Genomic DNA, 22,403 nt, shown 5'->3' with positions numbered 1-22,403 from the left:
GGGGTGTTTGTCCCTGGACTAGAGGACCCACTTGGAAGATGGTGCATTCCATGTGTCCAGCGAGTGGGGCTGACAGTCGGCTGGAACTCAGCCCGGACAGGGCCTCGGCCCCTCTGCCCGATTGCTCTGAGGGTTGCTCGGGCTTCCTCACAGAGTCCTGGCTGGGTTTCAAGAGCCAGTGTCCCCAGGGGAGGGAGGCAGAAGTGCATGGTGCTTGTATGACCCAGTCTCGGAGGTCACAGTGTCACTTCTGCACCACTCTGTTCTTGAAGGCAGTCACAAAGGCCCACTCGGGTTTAAGGGGAGGCATGGATGCCACCTTTTTATGGGAGAGTAGAAAGAACCTAGAAGAGCAGATAGAACAGGAGATAGTGCTGCAGCCGTCTTTGGAAAATGGAACTCGTGCCATAAAAAATACTGTAAACCTTAAACATTGAATGTTTTCTTTGAAAAAATTTAAGTGTAGTGGATTTAGAAGGTTGTGCCAATTCCTGCTGTGTAGCAGAGTGACCCAGTCATATACACACATACATGCCCTTCCCTAGGTTACCTCCTATCACGGCCTGGATAGAGTTCCCTGTGCTGGACAGAAGGACCTCATTGCTTATCCATTCTAAATGTCATAGTTTGCGTCTACGAACCCCGAACTCCCCGTCCATCCCGTTCCTTCCCCGCTCCCTCTTGGCAACCACAGGTCTCTTCTCTATGTCTTAGACAGTGAATCTTAAATAGCTGTTAAGAATTTGGTTTAGCTGTGACTGTGGTGTAGGCTGGTGGCTACAGCTCTGATTTGATCCCTGGCCCGGGAACTTCCACATGCCTTGGGTGTAGCAAAAAAAAAAAAAAAAAAAAAATTTAGTAAAAAATTTGATAAAAAAAACTTTCTTATTAAGTTTTAATGCATCTAAAAGATTTATGGTAGAATGTAATGAATGAAATGAAATACAAAAGGGTGTGAACGTGTGATTCAACTATTAAAAATATACGTATATAGGAAAAAAATTAGAAAGTAATATAATCATGATTATCTCTAAGTAGGAGGATTTTAAGGAGAGATTATTTCCTTATTTGCCGTATTTTCTAAATTTTTGTACAGTGGACAGTCTTTATGATGAGACATTATATGGTGATTTGATTAATGATCCTTTTCATTAACGAGAAGCAAAAAAGCAAAGTGTTCCATTTCCCTCTCTTCAGCACGGCTTGTTTGCTCTTTGAAGACTGTGGCTTGGATGCCATGATTTGGTTCATCTAATTTCTTTCAGTTTTTTTTTTTTTTCCTGTCTTTTTGCCATTTCTGGGGCTGCTCCCTCGGCATATGGAGGCTCCCAGGCTAGGGGTCCAATTGGAGCTATAGCCGCCGGCCTACACCACAGCCACAGCAACGCAGGATTCGAGCCGCATCTGCAGTCTACACCACAGACAGCTCACAGCAACGCTGGATCCTTAACCCACTGAGCAAGGGCAGGGACCGAACCCGCAACCTCATGGTTCCTAGTCGGATTCGTTAACCACTGCGCCGCGACGGGAGCTCCTCTTTCAGATATTTTTTAATGCTTTCAAAATCAAACCCTCTTCTGGGTTTCCATAGTGTGCACACCCTGTGCTCAGCCGCCGTGATCGATGTGTTTCTTCTTTGCTCCAGGTCACTTTTGAGCGCACCGTTGTCCCAAAGAGGCCTGTGGTGGATACACACATACTCGTCTGTCCCCTTAGTGCCAGACGTGTTCATTTGGGATCCAGTGCGGCCTTTGATCTGGACCGGAAAACTTCCTTCTTTATTTATACAAGACTTCTTTTGGTCTTCATTTATTCTTCGAATTTCCAATTTTGGTTTTTTTCCATCAGATTCCAAAATCACACATATATTGATCTGACTTAACCTTTTAATGTATGTAATGCTGAGGAGGTGTATAGGCATCAAATGCTGAAGCCCAGAGAGCATACAGGCACGTCCTGTGGTTTCCAGCTCCCCTCTCCACACATTCTCCGGGAAGGAGAGGGTAGGGTTCAAGTTCAGGGGTCGGGGGTAGTGCATCTGTCCACCCAAGTGGTGCTGTAGTGATTTTCAGCAGTCGTAGTGACCCTAGAAATGGCACCTCTGCTCCCAGGTTTTCTCAAGGCCCCAGCCGCTGGTGGTTTGGCTTAGAGAATCTTTTAAAACTCATGGATTTGGATTCTATTTTCTAATGCTTCTAGTTTCTTAAGTTCTGTTGTCATTTTGTTTGTGACCATTAAGGTTCTGCTTCTGTCTTGAAAAGCAATAGCAGAGGCTGCTTTTGCCGCTTCTGACCTTCGGGCTTCGGACATTGCATGAGGAGAAACATCCCCAGAATCGTTTGAAGGTTATTGTTTTCTGAATCCGTTCTGTCTCCCTCCACGTTAGAAGTCCCTTTCTGTTCATCCCTTCCGGTGAAGAGAAATGGCGCAGACACTGAAGAGACAGGTTACTTTCTCCTGGCCTCTGTCTCCTCTTCCCTCGCCCTCCCGTTTGCCTGTACCCGCACTGTGAAATGCAGCAGTGCCGAGCCACCTCTGCTCGTTTTAAGGTCATTAAAATTAACTAACACGTGGAGTTCCCGACGTGGTCAGTGATTAACGAATCTGAGTAGGAACCATGAGGTCACGGGTTCAGTCCCTGGCCTCAGTGGGTTAAGGATCCGGCGTTGCCGTGAGTGGTGGTGTAGGTCGCAGAGACGGCTCAGATCCTGCGTTGCTGTGGCTGTGGTGTAGACCGGTGGCTACAGCTCCGATTAGACCCCCTAGCCTGGGAAACCTCCATGTGCCGCGGGTGCAGCCCTAGAAAAGGCAAAAAGACAAAAAAAATAAATAAAATAAATAAAATTAACTAAAACTTAAAATTCAGTTCCTTGGTAACACATCACATTCCAAGTGCTCAATGACCAGCGAACAGGGCAGATAGAGACCATTTCCAGCAAGTTCCGTCGGCCAGCCTTGGCCTGTGTAGCTGGAATCAGTGATGCCTGGAGTAGCTTGGTGGGCGTGCTTCCTGGCCTCCGGCAGAGGCGGGAGAGCCCTTCCCAGCGTTTCTCCTCACTCTTCTCCGCCCTCAGGGATCTCTTCAACGCGGCCTTTGTGTCCTGCTGGTCTGAGCTGAACGAAGACCAGCAGGATGAGCTCATCAGAAGCATCGAGCTGGCCCTCACCTCCCAGGACATCGCTGAAGTCACACAAACGCTCTTAAACTTGGCCGAATTCATGGAACACAGTGACAAGGTGAGACTTGGCCGGTGGTCCAGATGGAGCCTGACTGGGAACCAGCAGGCGGGCGGGAGGAGAGGGGCGAAGCGCCCGCCCCACTGCTCTGGCCTGTGCCCCGTCCGCCGTTTCCCCACGCGCGGGTTCTGCTCTCCTCCAGGGCCCCCTGCCGTTGAGAGATGACAATGGCATTGTTCTGCTGGGCGAGAGGGCCGCCAAGTGTCGAGCATACGCCAAGGCGCTGCACTACAAAGAACTGGAGTTCCAGAAGGGCCCCACCCCCGCCATCCTGGAGTCTCTCATCAGGTAGGCTTTTAAATTGCTGCCTGCATCTAAAATGACCTCTCTCCTCCCTCTGCTGCCAGTTCCCTGGGGTCACTTGGAGACGTCCACTCTGAAATCTGCCATCAGATCCGGCCAGCACGTTTAAATAAGATGCGGTGGCAGATGGCTCTCCCCGCATTCTAGCCGTCTTTGTCATTACTCTTGACCCGGGGCACCTGCGCTCCTGTTGTTTTCACTGGTGCCAGTGAAATCAGCCTGGAAGCAGTTCTGTGGCCAGAGCTGCCTTGGAAAGGTAGATTTTATGTCTGCGTTATTAGCTAGGCCCTCTGGCTCAGGAGCAGGGACCGGTTTCTTTCTCCTCTTCAGAGCTCTAGGAATGTAAAAGGCAGAGCGTGTGTCTTTGATTGGCGTGTGTCTCTCCTGAGATAGTTTTATGTCTTCTGGGTATGGAAAGATAGGTTGTTTAAGCCATTTTTTGCTCTTATGAAATTACAGGCAGCCTTAAATATTAGGTCCACAGCTTCTAGAGAACTGTTCACTTCCCCTGATGATTATCAGAGAATATTAACTCCGGGATCTAATTATCTAGCATGGTTGATTGTTTCACTACAGATGGTTTAGGAACAATCACCCACCTAATGTGTGCCTCCTCTGTGGCCGAAACAGCCTGCAACGTGCGACGCTTCCTTCATTTGAAATGACGGTTAAATAGCCAAGCTCTCTGCCAGCTCTGCTTTTGAGTAGATGCTAAAGAGCATTCCTTTAAATACTTTAAGGCGTGACCAGAGAGATAGAAGTAGAGTCATGTTTTTGCCCAAATAAACTGGACTTTGAGAGAATGTAGACTTTGAAAATACTGCAAAGGAACATGCCATTCTATGGGGAAGGCTTCCGTGTCAAATTAGGCACTGCAGACGTGAAAACCTCCATGTCTTCCTCCCACCTCTGGCTTGGGTAATGCATCCTCGCTTCTTAACTAATAGAAGACTCAGGAGCTGACTATTATAACCTCAGCATCAAATAACTAGTTTTTGTCCATTAATTTCCTTGCTAACCTTTTTTCTGTTTGATACCTCTTTGAAATCTCCCTCGTCCCACCCCAGATTTTTCCCCATATTTGAGACAATCTTAAAAATGTTAACGTTTATGCAGATTTGTAGTAGAAGGTTATAGTCAGAGGCCTGGAAAAGTGTTCAAGAAGGTCGTTTAACTTTTTAAAGCCAGTGTAATTGAGGATAAGTCCTCAGAATGTCCCGCAGATTGATCTTGGCTTTAGGAAAAGAAACAGACAGAACCTGTGGTCCCAGGTAAATCCAGGGGCTTCTTGACCCTGGTTGGTTCCTGCTCTGATTCAACGAGGCTTGCAGTTTTGCCTCCCTTCAGTTGGTTTCCGGCGTCTTCCCAACACCCATCTTCTTTTTTTCTCTTTGTAGCTTTTCCAGCTTATTCTGTAAAACTGCTTTTTCTAAGCACCACTGCCATGTTCTGCCATCATTTTCACTGCAGAAACTTTTAAGAAACAGCCTTAGGCAAAGCTGTTTACTACAGAAGCTGCTCTTTGCGATGCCCCAGTCCTCTGGGTAAGCCTTGTGGGCACTCCTTGCATGGCCAGTCCCTGGGCCACTACTTTGGTCTGGTCTTGAGGTCATTACTGTTTAGTAAAAGATTGGGTTCCCTTCCTCACAGTGGCTACTGGAGAGCTCACAGCTCGTTCCTGGCCCGTCTGTAACAAATTACAGACATCTTACCTGTTTTGTCTATTGCCCTCCTCTCTTCTCCAATTTTATTTCCTTTTTTTCTACTCCTATTTTCTCTTAACGTTTGTCCACTTTTTACAAATTTAGTATATACTTTTGAGTCAACTGCCTTAAATTCTTTTTGAAAGAATCAGGTTAACCGTACACAGAAATTTCTTTGCACAGTTGATTCTTGGTTTTTATTTTTGTTGTAAAAAGCTGTGCTGTGCTGACCACACTGTTCTCTTGCTGCTGAATCAGTCTGTCTTCCCGCCTATTGACATTTTTATTTACCTGCTCTAGGATGAATTAAATCCACATGTAATCCCCTAACAACATGTCCCTGCATTTTACACACACACGCACACACACACAGAGCTTTTACTTGGTTCATTCGCCTTAGAATAAGGTCTTGTAGCCTGCCGCGTTCTTTCAGGATGCTGTAAAAAATGCCCATAGAGTGGGTAGCTTGAAGAACAAGCATTTATTTCTCACAGCTAGGAGAAGAAGCTGGAAGCTGGAAAGTCTAAGATCAGGTTGCCTGCATGGTTGGCTTCTGGGTTAGAGATTGCCAGCTTCTCTGTGTGTCCACGTGGTAGAAAGCAGAGAACAGGTTCTTTGAAGACTCTTTTATAAAGGCCCGAATCAGGGCTCCACCCTCATGGCCTCATCACCTCCCAGAGGCTCCACCTCCAAACACCACCACCTTGAGGCTTAGGCTTCAACCTGGGGACTCGGAGGGAGGGGCCAGAAGACACACATTCTGTCCAAGGCACCTGCTTTTCTCCCTCTACCAGCAGAAGAGACGGCCTGGTCAACTGAACGCTTGCACTGCCCAGCCCTGACGCGAAGTCCCATTTTAAGACGCTTTTCTCATTGCTGTGTCTGCAGAATTAGAGATAAAAACTGCCGCCGGGGCTTACTGGGTTCCCCTGTCTCCTCTTCGCTGCCCGTACTTACTACCTTTTGTCTTTCCGATAATTGCCATTCAGGAGGGAGGTGGTGTCTCCTCGTGGTTTTGGTTTGCATTTCTTAATTAGTGAGGTTAAGCACCTGTTCATGTGCCCGTTGATTATTTGGATGTTTTCATTGGAAAACTAGCTATTTAGGTCCCTTGACTATTTTTAAATGGAATTATTTGCTATTTTGTTATAAGGTCTTTATATATTTTGGATGTTAATCCTTTTCTCCTGTTCTGTAGATTGTCTTGTCTTTTCTTTTTTGTCTTTTTAGGGTCGCACCTGCAGCATATGGAGGTCCCCGGGCTAGGGGTCGAATCAGAACTGCAGCTGCCGGCCTGCACCACAGCCACAGCCACACCAGATCTGGGCCATAGCTCATGGCAATGCCAGATCCTTAACCCACTGGGTGAGGCCGGTGTTCGAACCCTCATCCTCATGGATACTAGTCAGGTTTGTCACTGCTGGGCCACAGTGGGAACGCCCTAGATAGTCTTTTCAATGTATTGTTTCCTTATAGTTTGAGGTAGTCCGCCTTGTTTATTTTAGCTTTTGGTGCCTAGAGCCTCAGGTTTTCAGTCGTGGGTGTGTGGTTGCCGCAAGAGAATTAGCAGCTGCTTCTGCCCGAGGTGTCCTCGCTCCTCCTCCTCTTCATCTCCTTCTAACCCTGATCTTGTCGTCATCTCTCCAGGCAGCACTGTGCCTGCTGCTGAGCGCCTCAGACCCCCGCCTGCCCTAGGACCTTTCTCTCTGCCTGCCTGTCCCATGGGAGGCCCTGCTTTCTGCTCACTTTATTTCTTTGAAAATCCTGAGGGTCTTGTTTCTACAGTTAAATGGTTCCCAACAATCAGAGGGCTGTAGGTGTCCTAGAAAACCGGGAGTTAGAGATGGATGCTTACCTGACACCGACTAGTTCAGGGGATGGTTCCTTTTGGCAAGAAAAAGTCATTTCCTAAAGGTCAGCATCATTTGACAGCTGTTAGAACTCGAGCTGGTGCGCCTCTGTCTGCAAGTTAGTTTGCTCAAGTAGAAGGTCGGCATGTTGGTTTGCAAAGAATTTGGAAGCCAAGTGGTGACAGGGGCCTCCGTGGGTGTCGGGTGGACAGGCCAGAGTCTGGCCTCTTCCAGGGGCTGCCACTGCCCCCTTTGTCCCTGTCATCTGGGCTTCCTGCTCCTCCCTTGGTTTCCCTGAAGACTGCGACATACTCAGAGTCTTCTTCCCACTGCTTCCTCTCTGATTTTTCACTTAAAACTTTTCCCCATGCTCTCAGTGGTAATAGTAATAATTTTAAAAGGAGCAGATTTAAAAGGATTTATTGTAGAAAGAAGAAAAAAATTTTAATGTTTAAAACAAACTACGGTATTTTATTTTTACAGAGCAAAATGTTTATATATACAGCATGAATTACTTATTAGCCGTGTACCATTTACCTTCTTGTTTTAGCCACTTTGAAGTTCTTTGAGCCCTTTCCTTGCGAAGTAAATAAAAATAGATATATCTGTTATTGGCTGTGACTATTTTAAGGCAGTTTTGTGCAGGCGTCCACAGGGGACTTATCTTCACCTCCCGTTGGAGCTCTTGCCACCGCTAGGCCCACTTCCCGCCTCCTCATCAGTGCTGCGCCGTGACGGAGGCCTAGCAGGGAGGTGCCCAGAGCCAGTGAAAGGCCTGGTGCCCTGGGGTTCCTCCAGCCAATTCCACCTCAGTCCACTCACCTCCAGCAGAACAGGTTTTGTCTTTAAAAAAAAAAAAAAAGTGTGTAGACTGAAGGTGATTTTGTTGGATTTAAAACTCGCAACCTCTCTCTTCCACTGCCTTCTTCACTCCTGTCTGACACCCCGAAGCACCAAAACAGTATGGTTCTTTTTAGCAAAGGAATTTATTTTCTGTCCTCATATAACTTAGGCCTTAGAGGAAGTAGATAAAATGAACTCTGTGAAAGAATTATTTTTCTTTCATGGAAAAACATGGGGGAAAGAGGAGCTGCTGCTTTGTCAGGGCTCCCTGGCAGGGAGCCCCCCCCCCAGCCCCCTGAGACGTATGTGTCTGGACCCACTGTGCTTAAATACTGCATCCCATTTACTGTAACACTCTTGGTATATAATTTTTTTGGTTCTCCTGAGAGACTGACTCTGCTTGGAGATGCGAGGCTGTGTTCCACCCCACCCCCACACACACACACCCCCGCCACCCCCTGCCACCCCTGGAACTCCCATCCTCTCCTCCGCCCTTTCCCAGCCTCTGTTTGTCTCCGTCTCTCTTCTGCCCCATAGCAGACCTCTTTTTACGGCCGGAAGTCTTCTGGGCGGATTTTCATCTCCACTCGTTTGAGGGAGTAGCTAGACCCGTGCCAGCCGTACCAGGTGATGCCATCCAGGTGCTTGTTGTGCTCCCCGAGGAGGTAGTACACGCCGTTGAGGTTGGAGTCCGTGCAGCAGTTGTACCAGTATCCACCTGGGCGGGAACCAGATCAGCGCTAGTGTGTCCTCGGAAGAGCTCACACACCAGGCAGCAGGCGTTTGTGATTTTAACAGAACCGGAGCCCCGTGAGCCAGTATCCAAAAGGAATACCAAAGCCAGGCCCCCAGCTGCGCGGTCCTAAATTCTCTCTTTGGCCTCTGCTGGGCTGGTGGCCTGGTACCCGAATGCCCGCCTCCCCACCCCCAACCTCACCTTTGCGGAGCTGGGCACACTTGTCTAAGCAATTGTCGTTGTCCTTGTCCTTGGTGCTGAAGGCCGTATTGTTGTGATAGCTGAGGGCGTCGTTCCCCACGCTGCCGCTGTAGTTGCCCAGGAAGAGGCGGTAGCTGTTGAGTTCATTGCCCAAAGCGAAGCGGCTGTACTCAGCATGGCGCTTGGTGCCCTCCCAGTCCTGTCCGGGGAGGCAGAGCCTTAGGAAAACTGCAGGGTGGCTCACTCGCTCCCGTCCCTCCCACTCCTCTCACCAGCTGCAGCCATCCGTCTTTCGGCTGCCGGGACTCTAGTAAGACGTCATGCCTTGTTTACCTCCTGTTTAACCACTAACCTGGGAATCGGAAAACCAGGATCCTAGCTCACACTTCTCTCCCGAGTCACCACATGGCCTGGATTAGTGTCTCTCTCTCCCCTTCGCATCCTTGTCTGTAAGGTGTAGGTGAGTGTTTTGCTGTATTTCATTCTGGGATATTCTAAGAGTAACTTGAGAATATAGAGATGCTTCGGGCCTTTGGTGCAGGTCACCACCCGCTACCAGAGAGGTTCGCATCTAGAGGACCTGGTGTCCCAGGCTGGGGCAGGGACGCCGGCATTTCCGCCCAGCTGATGACTCCTCTGCCCTGGCCTGAGTCTGGCCTCTTCCTGTGTACCTGCAGCCTCGCTTTTGTGAAAGCTAGGAAGAGGCCCCTATTCTCAACTGTGCTGCAACCTGCAGGAAAGCTGTCGCAGCCAGTACACCAGCCCGCGGTGGAGAAGCATAGGAATGACACCCCCGGAGCATGGCGGCCCCGGTCTGGTCCCCGGGCCCCAGCCCCCACGCTCACCTCCATCTCCACACGTAGCCGAGTCGGCCGCCTAGAGAGCCGGTGGATGTGCTCGTTCCCTAGCCAGAAGTCCCCGCGGATGCTGCCGAAGCCCTGCTTGTACTGTTTCCAGTCCCGGTAGAAGGAGACGAGGCCGCTCTTTCGTCTCTGAATGATGGTCCAGCCACCACCTGAGGTCTCCATGTCGCAGAAAACCTGGAGCAGAGAGAGTGCCCTGCTCAGGACCCGCCAAGACAGGCAGCACCGGCCTGAGGGTGGCTCCCCACCTTCCCCCTGTCCCGCAGAGCTGGGGGCCATGGGCTACCACCGTCACACTGGCTCGCCAGGCAGGGATTCGACCCCAGTGCTGACAAGCTGGGCAGGCTGGTGGTTGGTTGAGAAAGATTGACACTGAGGGTGAGAGTGAGTGGGGTGGAGTTTGAAGGGAAAAATCCGGAAACTTCTAACCCACTCCCTACATGTCGTCTCCCTTTTCCTCCCCAGGAGAAGCTGCTGTAGGACACGGCGGGGGTTTCAGCCAGTTGGGCAGTGGTTTTGGCAGAATCTAACCATGTTAGGAGGTTCGTGTCTGGTTGATAGTGATCTAAAGGAGTGAGATGCATGCCTGGGTTTCTGTCCCCACAAATTGAGTGTTTAGCCGGCTCCCTATCATGTGATGTGTTTGTGTCTCAGTCTCTTTAGGCTATGCCTGGCCCTCTTGTCCCCAGGACGTGAGGAGGGCAGATGGTAGCACGGGCAGCAGGCTATAGTGACCTCACCTCCAGCTCGGGGCTGCCCAGGAAGTCGTCGGGAGGCAGTTTATAGACTCCGGAGATGCGGTAGCTCTTCTGGTAGAGGGACGAGCAGTCGTAGATGGCATCTGCAAGAGGAGCGGACCAGGGGTGAGCCGCCACCCCAGGGGCTCCATGGCCGGCCGGCCTCCCTCCTGCGTCTAAGTCGGAAGCTTAAAAGCGGGACTCTACCTCTACCACGAAATTCGCAGGTGCACTCACTACGAGGCAGTGTCTGGATTGGGGGGGTGCGCCCGGAGGGTGTGTTTTGGCTTCACCGGAGGTGGGGCCGAGGCTTCACCTGGATAGCACCACAGTACGACGAGGTGGCTGCAGGTTTGCTCGGAAAGAAGTTACCCTGCTGTAGTTCTAGTTCGGGAGACGTCACTGTGTGTGAGGGCCACCCAAGGATGCTCCTGTTTCCTGGAGTCAGCTTCTGGGACAGCCGCCGCTATTCCCAGACAAGTCGGAGTATCTCAGAGGGTCTCCTTTGATTGTTGTTTCTCAGAGGTAATGGCTACTGCTTACTAGGATCCTTATTAACAGATTTATAATTTTGTCTTTCCCCCCAATCTAAAACTACTAGAAAAATGACAATGCAAGCACCCGAAGGAACCCTTGGAGGCCCTCCGGCTCCGTTATCAAGATGAGGAAATGAGAGCTTTGGGCAGGCTGGCTTGCACTCTGGGGTGGATTTTAATGTTTCCTCAGCTGCCCCTGGGGCTGGTGCTTTGGGGCGGATCTCAGCTCCCTGTTCTCAGTATCGGAGCCTTGTGGAGGGACAGCCTCTCCTGATAGGATCCAGAGAGCAGGCTCGCTTGTCCAGGGGTGCTTCCTGCCTGCTGGCACGCCCTCAGCAGATGGGAACGCGTCTGCTGTGGGACTTGGAGGCAGAGCACCTTGGGCAGGGGACATAGAGATCCTTGTCTTCACTCTCAGAGTGACCCGCTTCCCACTCCTGACGAGAGCGCCCACCTACTGCCTCTCCAAGGGGCTGCCTGCTTACAGAGTATAAAGGTGACCCCACACCTGCTAAAGAGCAGAAAAAAGAGGAATGATGGCCTGGGCAAGAAGAGTAAGAGGCCCGGCAGAGGCTGCATTCAACTCTCAAAAGACTCCCCGCTGGGAGGTGAGGAAACTCCCGCTTGGAGGAGCAGGAGCAGCACCGGGTCTGATTCCTCTTCTCACCCGCGTGTCTGGTTTTGTCGCACAGCCCAGATCCGGACGGCCTGATCTGGAAAACAGCCTGAGAAACTTTTCTAGCCCCAGACTGAGAGGGTCAGGAAGTGCTGCTTAGAAAGTGGTTGGCTTAGGTAACAAAACATACTGGTTTAGATAACAAAATTTTAAGCTTAATTTCAGGTTAAAACTTTTTCTTCATTTGAGCTAAGGATCCCCAGTGACTTACTCTGCCCTTTGTTCTTGGCTTGGTTTATAATATGACCCAAAAGATTCCTTTTTAAGTTTTTATATCAGCAAGAAATGACCTACCTACCTGTAGGACATGCTCCTTGTAACTACTCATTTCCGGATAATTTCAGAAACCAAATTTCTCTCAACAATAAATTCACCTTGGCCTGTCTGAGCCAAGCTAAGTGGAAACTGAAAGTCATTTTTAAAAGGATCTTACAAAAGTAAATGGGTCTTATTTTTGGCCTAAAAATCCAGCTTTCAGCGTGGCATTTCCTTATTTCCTGTATCACTGGGGAGAATTTTCTTTGCGCTCATGGGAGAAACTAGAATATTGGCATTGAGGAACCTTGAGGGGCCAGTCCTTTTCCGAACACGAAGGGAATCTTCAGGCAGCTCTGGGCAGTGTCTGTGCACTTGATTCTGAGCCAGTGGGAAGAGTTAGGTTTGCTGAGCAGACATAGAAGTCCATCAATGCCCAGTGCATTAAATCACAGCCGCCCGAAAGAACTGTGTTTGGTGAAACTTTGCTCCTAGAGAGGTTATGAACTTGGCGTTCACTTCTGCTTCCGTGGGACCAAGCGTACAGCCTGGCAGCTCTGGGTAAGGAAGTAGGCTGGTCAGGAAGACATGAACCTTGTTTCTAAGATGTGCTGTGTGACTTTGGGCAGAGCACATGATCTCTGTGCTCCAAGATGGTAATTCATACCTGCAATATCCCCAAACACTGCGGGAGTGAAAGACACCTGGGTACATTTACAGCACATTGGAAATCAAAGGAAGTACTCCCTAAGCCTTCACTAAAGAGAAAATAGAGCTGGTGGCACGTGTCCAAGAAGCCCCAGTGATGGTTCTGACCATCACATGACCTAGAAGCAGTGTCGCAGACGGGAGACGCTCGGCTCTTTGAGGGGGAAGGTAGTGAGTAGCGCGAGCACGCGTCCTCCTTACCTGCTGAGGTCTGGGTGACAGTCTGCGCTGCCTGCAGCTGCATGATGTCGATCTGGTTGTTCATCTCGGAGAACTTGCTCTCGGCGGCCGTGAGCCGCGACTCCATGCGCTTGGAGCTGCTCTCCAGCTCCATCACCTGCATGACCACACTGACCCAGTCTCTTTCCTGCTTCTGGCTCAGCTCGCTCAGCAGGCTGCTTAGGTTGGCAATTTGGGCCTTGAGTTCCTTGGCCTCCTCGCAGCAGGCAGGCACAGTGAGTTCTGCAGGTGTCTTCCGCTTAGGGGGCTTCTGTGGCCACACTGGGTGGCCGACAAAGGCCACGATGAAAATGCAGAGCCAGGCCATAGCCGAGAGAGTCTTTTTCGGCATCTTTCGTGGGCCTGAGTGAGGAAGGACCTGGATGTGCCCAGCTGAGGTTTGCAAAGCTGCAGCAGATTATGACCTAACACTCCTGCTCTCGATGGACTTACCGCTTTGCTGTTCTCTCTCTCTCTCCTTGCTCTGTCTTAGCCGTTCTCAAAACTTGAGCTTCTGAAAGGGCAGCTTCATCGGGTATCCCCTCGCTTTCCTTCCCCGGTCTGAATGCTCTACCCACTCAGCATCTTAAATATTGTTTGCTGCCTGCACCTCCACCCCTACCATGGCCTTGCTCGGCGCCCTGGCCCCTCCCAGCTCATCTGGGAGGGTCAGGTGCCTGTTGGGTGAAGTCAGCGTACACTTAGGCCAGAGGAGGGGAGGAGAGAGACAGGGGCGAGTCTTTCTTTCCTCGCCTGCTCAGTCTCTGGGCTGAGACAAGAGGGCTGAATTTGTGTTTCCAGTTTCGCCTATTAGATTGTGCCCCTGCCAGCCTCTGGCTCGGCTCTATCAGCAAGCAGTTCAGGGTCAGAATTTCCAAATTCCTTTCCAAAGGTTATGTAACCGTGGGGTGAGCATAAGGTGGGCAAAGAGAGTTGGGAATAAAACTCTCCACTCACCCAGGGAGACCTGTTAATGCAATCCGTGCTGTTTATACAGGGATCTAGTATATTTTGGCATCCTTCTGAATATGGTTTTAACAAGCTCGGTTATTCCTTTCTCTGATCAGCATTCAGTGTTTTTTTCAAAAACTTCTTTCGGCCTGGGCCTAACACTGTCTAAGCATTTGAAAAGTTCCAATTTAGAAAAGCTTTAGAAAATAGAAAGATAGAGTAAATCTCTTAGGAAGCAAAAAAGGACTTTGTAGTTTGTACCCGCAGGCTTTGCCCAGTTGTCTCGTCTTTCTCCCTCAATACAGAGTGGGTCAGTATTAGCTTCTCACATGTGACATCTGGCAAGGAAGTGTCCACCACGGCAGCGGGATGGAGACACAGGACTTGGTCCCGGGATGGGCGCCCGCACGTGCCTGGGTCTTCAGGCAGACCAGAGAACGGGCCCAGCCGTGACCCACAGTTCTACACCTGGGAAGTATGTTAGAACATAGAGAAAAGGATCCCCCTTGGCTGATAATCCATATCTATGTTTCATGTCCCTTTTCCTGTGGAATATGGTGTGCAGATTTAAAATTATTCTCTCAGAGTTTTCATTGTGGCTCGATCCCTGGCCTCACTCAGTGGGTCTGGGATCCGGCATTGCCGTGAGCTGTGGTGTAGGTTGCAGATGAGGCTCAGGTCCTGCATTGCTCTGGCTGTGTTGTAGGCTGGCAGCTGTAGCTCCAATTCGACCCCTAGCCTGGGAATTTCCATATGTGGCCCTAAAAAGCAAAAAAATAATAATGATAAAATAAAATTATTCTCTCTCATATTTTCTATATAGATAGATAAATAGATCCCCAAAAGTAGGGCTGTTGTAATTTTTCATGTACTATATTCAAAGGACATTGCTTCTTTGAAAACAAGTGGGGGGGAAACTGGGTTTTCAGCAAACCTTAAATCCTTAAAATGAGCTTTTCGCTAAGTATGTAAACAAAAGTCCCTCTGTCCTTACACGGTAACTGTCTCTGGAATGTACTCTGGCCATTTCCGGGCACAGTTCTTGTGCCGTCGCTGTTCAGGGTGGGCCCTTCACACACAAGCCTGCTGCCTGGCGGCCCCTCCTTCCTTCCCACTGTGACCCTGAGAGCTCTTTTCCAGTCGGGGCTTCTGCTCCTCAGAACGTCACTTCTGCTCAGGCAGTTAGAGTGACCAAACACTTTCTTCCCCCCTGTAAATCAGAAAGCAGGAGCGGATCAGCTGGATCAGTTTGGTTTCTTGCCTCCTGCTTGTCTTTGCCTCCTTAGGAGTGAGGATGCTGCAGGCGCCCCATGGAAGCTGGGCATTCTGCATTAGAGAGTCTGTTTCACTTGGCAGTGTCAGCGGTCCCTGCCCCCTCTCCGCGAGCATCTGGTCGGGGGCCCTGTAGCCTCAGCTTGTGGAGCTCACTGCACTAAGCGAGCCCGGCCCTGACTGCCAGCATCTGACAGAGCCGTTTAGCAGGGCCTCTTAGATTCCATGAGGCTCTGTAGGACAATCTCCCAGCCATCAGATGATGCTGAGCTTAAACCACGCGTGTGGCACAGGAGCGCCATGTACCACACGATGGACGGCAGTTCCCCGTGTGGCCCTGCTGTCCTGCTCCATGGAGCAGCTCGGGAGAGGACATCACCAAACAGTGGCGGCTTTGTAGATGCCCAGCCGGCGTTTCGTGTGTTCTTCCCAGTAGCCGCCGCCCCTGCCCACACAGCAAAGTGTTATGAGTAGAGTTTCGCATCTGGGCAGAACATAAATCAATCATTCATATTTGCAACCCATGCAGCCGTCCTTTCCAGGAAAGGTAGGAAGAGGTTCCTGAGTTTGGATCAGAAGCCTCTAGCTTTTAGCATGAGTGCCTACTCTCTGACATTTTCTGGAAACTCCCTTCTAACATAAGCCCTAAGTTGGAGATGGAAGCTTTTTTTTATTTGAAGATTTTCTTAAATTACCTAAGTTGCCCAAGTCGCCGTTGCCTCCCCCCTCCCCTCCAGTTTTGAGAAAAAAGCCGGATTAAGAGTAGATCCCATGCCAGGAGATTGTCTTACCCGCCAAAACTCCACAACCCTAGGGTGTCCTAGATTCTGAATTTCTGAAGGAAGGAAAAATAAGTCTTCATTTTGAGTACAGCTAAGCCAGTGGAGAAAACCAGGACATGTGTGGAAGACTAGAGCGCTTGTCCCTTCTCTCCCCTTCCGTGACCAGAGTGACCATAACGACGGGAATTAAATGAGAAACTAAGGAAAACCTGGGTTGAACACATTGCAGTTTTTTCTTTTCTCCATTTTGCTGGTGGTGAAAGAGGGTCAGCTTGGTGCTCCTGGGAAAGATGTTATGAAAAGAAAGCTTACCTTTTTAACGAGGAAGACCAGAGAGCTTTGACTTCCCAGTCTGGGCTGCACAGCCTTGGGCCGGCACCAAGGGTCGAAGGCCCCCAGGCAGCCTGGGGATGGATTCCAGAGTGAGAAGGCCCTAGAGCTGGTCTCTCCTTCCTCCCCAGTGGGGGGCGTCATGTCTCATTTTCTTGAATATGTCCCTGTTGGAGAGACGCCTCATCTTCCAGTGTGTGCCCACCCCTGCCTGCTCTTCCACCATCCCTGCAAAACCAGTGAGGGCGAGACACCTGCCTGCAGTGCCAGACTCCGTTTGTTGAATGAATACGTCTCAGAAGTACCTGCCGTGTTGTTAGTTTAACTGTGTGCTTCGTGGTCATGTATTACTTCCTCTGAGGTCTTCTCGAGTCCCAGCTGCCTTGCTCTGTGTAGCCGTTTAATCCCTGACCCTTCTACCTCTCAGTCCTGCTTCTTTAAAAAAAAAATTTTATTATTTAAAAAAAATTTTTTATTACACTTGATTTACATTGTTCTGTCAGTTCTTTTTTTTTTTTTTTTTTTTTTTTTTTTTTTTTTTTTTTTTTGTCTTTTTGCTATTTCTTTGGCCGCTCCCGCGCATATGGAGTTCCCAGGCTAGGGTCGAATCGGAGCTGTAGCCACCGGCCTACGCCAGAGCCACAGCAACGCGGATCCGAGCCATGTCTGCAACCTACACCACAGCTCACGGCAACGCCGGATCGTTAACCACTGAGCAGGGCAGGGACCGAACCCGCAACCTCATGGTTCCTAGTCGGATTCGTTAACCACTGCGCCACGACGGGAACTCCCCTGTTCTGTCAGTTCTAAAGCCCAAATCTATCACATAAAGTATTTCTCCCTCCTTCCTAACCCTTCTCATTTGCCACCTCCGAGTTCCTGTCGTGGCTCAGCAGAAACAAATCCGACTAGGAACCATGAGGTTTCGAGTTCAAGCCCTGGCCTCGCTCAGTGGGTTAAGGATCTGGCATTGCCATGAGCTGTGGTGTAGGTCGCAGATGCAGCTCCGGTCTGGTATGGCTGTGGACTGTGGTGTAGGTCGTAGACACGACTTGGATCCCCTGTGGCTGTGGTGTAGGCTGGCAGCTGTAGCTCCAGTTTGACCCCTGGCCTGGGAACTTCCATGTGCCGCAGGCGCAGCTCTAAGAAGCAAAAATAAGCAAACACACAAATCTCACAAAGGTCTTGTGAAGTGAAGTAGTTGTGATTTCTCTCCCCATTTCACAGATGAGTGTGCTCAGAGTAGTTAATTAATTTGCCAGGGTCATGTAACTATCAAGTAATGAAAGGGATTAGAACCCAGATTTATCTGACTCTATGGCTTCTTCCCCCTCCCTTTTTAGGGCCACAGCCGTGGCATATGGATGTTCCCAGGTTAGGGGTCTAATCAGAGCTGCAGCCGCCGGCCTACACCACAGCCACAGCCACGCAGGAACTGAGCCACATCTGCGACCTACACCATAGCTCACGGCAACGCCGGGTCCTTGACCCACTGAGCAAGGCCAGTGATTGAACCTGCATCCTCATGGATCCCAGTCAGGTTTGTTAACTGCTGAGCCACGAAGGGAACTCCAGATTTCTGTGAGATTTAAATTAAGTATTGTAAAAGATTAAAAATAGCTAAGGCATTTTTGAATAAGAAAAATAAATTTGGAGGAATTACCCTGCTGGAAAGCAAGATTTATCACAAAGCTACAGTAAGTAATTCAGGCAGTGCGGTATTGATGGAGTTGCCTGGTGGTGCAGTGGGTCAGGGATATGGATGGCATTGTCACTGCTGTGGCTCGGGTCATGGCTGTGGCTGTGGCTCAGGTTCCATCCCTGGCCTGGGAACTTGTGCATACAGAACTTCTTCATACTTCTGATGCAGCCAAAAAGAAAAAAAAAAAAGAAGGCGTTGCAGTATTGGCACCAGGACAGATAGATCAGTGGAGCAGAATTAAATGTCCAGAAACAGACCCACACGTATAAGGACACTTGCTTTCTAGCAAGGGAGCACCCCAGAGCCATGAGTTCTGCTGGGTCAGCTAGATGGCCTACGGGGGATAAAGGTTCTTGAGCCTTACCTCATACACACACAGAACCTCGGGTTCAGTTTTTATTTATTTGTTTGCTTGGCCATGCCTGTGGCATGTAGAAGTTTCAGCACCAGGGATCGAACCCATGCCACAGCAGCAACCCAGGCTGGTGCAGTGACAACACTGGGTCCTTAACTCACTGCACCACAAGGAAAGTCCTTGTCCAAGAGATTTATTTTCTGAATCTGAAAACAATAAGGCCTCGAAGATAACACAGGAGATTATCTTTGGCGTCTTGGGATAAGCAAAGATTTCTTAAACAAGATTCAAAAAACACCTAACCATAAAGGGAAGCATTGTTAAATGCAGTAAGAGGAGTTATTTCTTTTCATTGAAAGACAGCACGAAGAGAGTGAAAAGGCAGAAAGTTACCTTCAATACATACCTCTGTGTCCACTGTATTCTGAGTAAAACAGAACTCCTGTCAAATAAACACAACGAGGTAGCCGATTAAAAGAGGGGCAAGAGATGTGAACAGGTACTACTTCCAAAGGGTTCTATCCAGAAGACCAATCAACACATGAAAAATTTCTCAAGAGCAGTAGTCATTCTGGAAACCCAAATTTAAACTGTAAGGTGCACTTTACACACCAGCAAAAACAGCTGACATGGAAAACACTGAAATTCTAAATGTTGTCAAAGACGTGGAAGGGATTTTATACCCTTCCAGTGGAAATGTAAATTGGCAAAACCACTTTGGAGAGCAGTTTGTCAGTATCTTCTGCAGCTGAGCATGCTCCGTAACCCAGCAATTCTGCTGCTGGGTTTGTTCCCAACAGGAATGTTTATAGTGACCCTAGTTATCAGAGCCCCGAACTGAAAACAGCCTAACCCCCACCCACAGGAAGACAGATGTATTGACATACTCCTCTGCGGTTAAAAAGCCAAAACTACCACGGCCTGCAGCAGCGTGGGTGTGTTTAATAAACAGAGCATTGAGTGTGTACAGAGTTCAGACCCTGACAAAACTAACGGGTTGTGTCAGAGGTCAGGTAGTTGTTCCGTCTTGGAGCGAGGAGGGAAGCAATGACTGGGAAAAGGCTTGGGGGCGTCCGGCAGCTGGCAGTGTGTCGTGTTCTGCTTCTTGGTCTGAGTGGTAGTTAAAATGGTACTTTGTGATCATTTATCAAGCTGTACACTTAGGTGCATACTTTCGTGTGTGTGTGTGTGTGTGTGTGTGTGTGTGCAAAAACTTCAACCAGGAAGTTTATTTCAAAATAGGAAATGCCCATAAAATCCTTTGAATGGTGTCTGACTTAGAGTCCATGTCCAGCAAATGTTAAGTAGTCAGATTTAGGTATGCAGTTATCATTTCATCAGAAAAACCTCCCTGCCCACCCAAATCCAAAATAAGTGCTCTGTGCTGGGTTTCTCTTGTGGCTCTGGGTTAAAGAACTCAGCTAGTACCCATGAGAATGTTCACTCCATCCCTGGCCTTGCTCGGTAGGTTGAGGATTCGGCGTTGCCACAAGCTGCAGTGTAGGTCACAGACATGGCTGGGATCCCGTGTTGCTGTGTAGGCCAGCAGCTGCAGCTCTGATTCAACCCCTAGCCTGGGAACATCCATATGTCACAGGCGAGACCCTGAAAAGAAGAAGAAAAAAAGAAGCCCTGTGCTGTTCTCCTCCCTCTGCTCTGTGTTCTTTGTGGTGTTTGCCTCCACAGCACTTATTTCCATTTGTTTTTGTGTATCTACTTCACTGACCTGTGAGCTCTCCGAAAGCAAAGACTTTGCCTGTGCCAGGTACCCTAGTAGCTCTACCATCTAGGGCTCAGCACAGAGTTTAAGATGAAGAGAGGAGTTCCCATCATGGCTCAGTGGTAAACGAACCCGACTAGCATCCATGAGGATGTGGGTTCAATCCCTGGCCTTGCTCAGTGGGTTAAGGATCCGGTGTTGCCCTGAGCTGGGGTGTAGGTCCCAGACGTGACTCAGATCCCGCATTGCTGTGGTTGTGGTGTAGGCCGGCAACTACAGTTCCGATTCGACGCAGGAACCTCCATATGCCACAGGTGCGGCCCTAAAAAGCCAAAAGCCAAAAAAAAAAAAAGAGACAGAAGAGCTACTGCGCTGGAACTTGTCGAATGAAAGCGTGAATCCCCAGCAGGAGGTCTCTTCCCCTAAATATAAATAAGCATCTGCCTTAGGGACTTGGAGTCTCTCTCCGTGGTCTTTGCCAGAATTGTATCGTCGAGTCCTCCGTCGCAGGGCGTTGCCTCCTCCACTGCTCGCACATTTTCTTCCGTAGGTCTTAGTTATAGCATCAGAGGAAGGGAGAACTGGAAGAGTTGGGTCCTCTGGTTCAGCCTTTTTTTCATCAATAACCTGAGGTAGCACATCCTTGCTGTATAATCACTTGGAATCCCCGGAAACCTCTGATTTGTGCCTCCTCCCTCTTTCTTTCCATATGAAGAAGATGGTCGAGAGGGCCGTAGAGCATCTGGGGTCAGGTCCTGTTTCTTCTCCAGGCCTGTGTGGATGGCACATCCTGTCACTTAAACCCTCATGGGCTGGGCCGGTGCATTAACCCTCATCATGGCCTGAGGGGCCACGCACAGCAGCTCACATTGAAGACAAAACAGAAAAAGTAACATGTCGTGTCTCTGAACAGCTGTGCTCCCCATAATTAATCCAGGAACCCGGGAAATCTCGTCTGTCTCCAAAGGGGGAGATATCGCACCCACTACATTGCAATTGCAGAAAATCCGTCTTAGCCAGAGACAAGACCCTTCCCGGTGCGGGACAAGACGGGACTGCAAGAGCCTCCCCTACCTGGGCCTTGGCCACCCTGACGTAGGCAGCACGCACGGGAAATGGCCTGTAACTCTTTGAGAATGTGGAAGAAATTGAGCCAGTTTGAACCTCAGCAACCACTTAGCGGTGAGGGTGACTAGGCTTTACAGCCTCCAGCCAAGGGGCTAGATGGATGAACAGACCCACTCTGTCTTAAGTGTAGACATGTGTTCCCAAGGTGACACTGTTGTGTTGCTTGGAAGTGTGAGTCCAGCTTTTACAGTTGTTTCTTGGCTTCCAGAAAAGGTATGCAGTTTTGTTCTTTTCCCGCACCTCTGCTGGGAGAAAACCACTGTCCAGAGCGTGAGGTTTCGCTCAAAGCGCCTCATTTCTCGGTAAAAACACATTCCAGACCTCTGGACTCATGCTCCCTTCAAAAGAGCCAGTGTGCCTCCAGGAACCCATACCCCTTGTAGCAAAGCTCTGAGCAAGCAAAGAGGGCAGGTGGAGAGACGCACGGCTCAGATTGTATCTTTCTTTAGCCCCATCTTTTCCCTTAAGGCTCTTTTACATCCGCCATACCCACAGTCACGGGAGAGTGTATATTTATTTCTGGGTGCTCTGAAGACTTCTTACAGGTTCCCTTTACAAGAGCTTGCCTCTAGAGAGCATCTCACAAACCCAAGGAAAGCTGATTTTTGAGTGCAAAAAGCTGGCCATCAGCGAGGAGCTCTGCAGAGGGAGGAGTCCTGAGGTTTCTCCCAAAGCTGACCAAGAGGACAGAGGGTCTTTCGTTGCAGCCCAAGACCCTGCTCAAGGACGCAGCTGGGTGTAGTTATCCTTTGCTCTTCCACTGTCTCTAGCTCATCCTCGGGAATGGCTGGAGATTTAATGGGACCACTCGTGGTGCCTTCACAAAGCTGCTTCTGAATTCTATGTACCACTGTCGGGAGCAACCTGCTGGCAATTAAACTGTGTCGTGCTCCCCTGAAACCTTGGAGTAAGCTGTAGCGTGATTTCAGAGATGTCAAAGTGTGTATTTTAGAACTGATGAAATGCAGCAGCTGCTCTGTGGCCGCCTCCGACATGGTCGGTCCCAAGGATGGTGAATGTATCAGTGGTGATGCTTTTGGTTTCTCCGGATCCTTTGGGACCTCTCATTAGCTCTGAATCTTGAAGATGCAGTGATAGTGTGTCAGCGTCCCCTTCTCTCAGCTTTTCCCTTTTCCTGATCCCAGGAAGGGCATCAGTATTTCTGCAATATGGCCTAACTCCTCGGTGGACTAGAAGGCCAGCTCACATCTGCTCTCACAGTTATAGGTTTGGAGAGTCCAGAGCTGCCAGGTCACTAGATGCCAGCTCATTTCGCTTTTGTGTCCCAACTTTATC

The 22,403-nt window shown here is 49.5% G+C and overlaps 2 protein-coding genes across 2 annotated transcripts in view; one reads left to right on the top strand and one right to left on the bottom strand.

Moving 5' to 3' along the window:
* Nucleotides 1-22,403, top strand: part of MTOR (mechanistic target of rapamycin) — a 125,925-nt gene that overhangs the window by 48,709 nt on the left and 54,813 nt on the right. The window contains exons 27-28 of the mRNA XM_003127584.6: nt 3,075-3,237; nt 3,380-3,525. Of these exons, the coding sequence (XP_003127632.3) occupies nt 3,075-3,237; nt 3,380-3,525 (309 nt within the window). The remainder of the gene's footprint in view (nt 1-3,074; nt 3,238-3,379; nt 3,526-22,403) is intronic.
* ANGPTL7 (angiopoietin like 7) lies at nt 7,906-13,333 on the bottom strand. Its single transcript, NM_001142828.2, is given in 6 exon segments — nt 7,906-7,936; nt 8,479-8,654; nt 8,874-9,072; nt 9,719-9,913; nt 10,477-10,577; nt 12,850-13,333. Coding segments are annotated over 5 exon segments (1,035 nt in total). The 5' UTR covers nt 13,220-13,333; the 3' UTR covers nt 7,906-7,936; nt 8,479-8,484.

Source organism: Sus scrofa, chromosome 6 (genome assembly GCF_000003025.6).
Source record: "Sus scrofa isolate TJ Tabasco breed Duroc chromosome 6, Sscrofa11.1, whole genome shotgun sequence".
Classification (NCBI taxonomy): domain Eukaryota; kingdom Metazoa; phylum Chordata; class Mammalia; order Artiodactyla; family Suidae; genus Sus; species Sus scrofa.
Note: the sequence above shows the minus strand (reverse complement) of the source record. Positions and strands in the feature narration are given on the sequence as shown.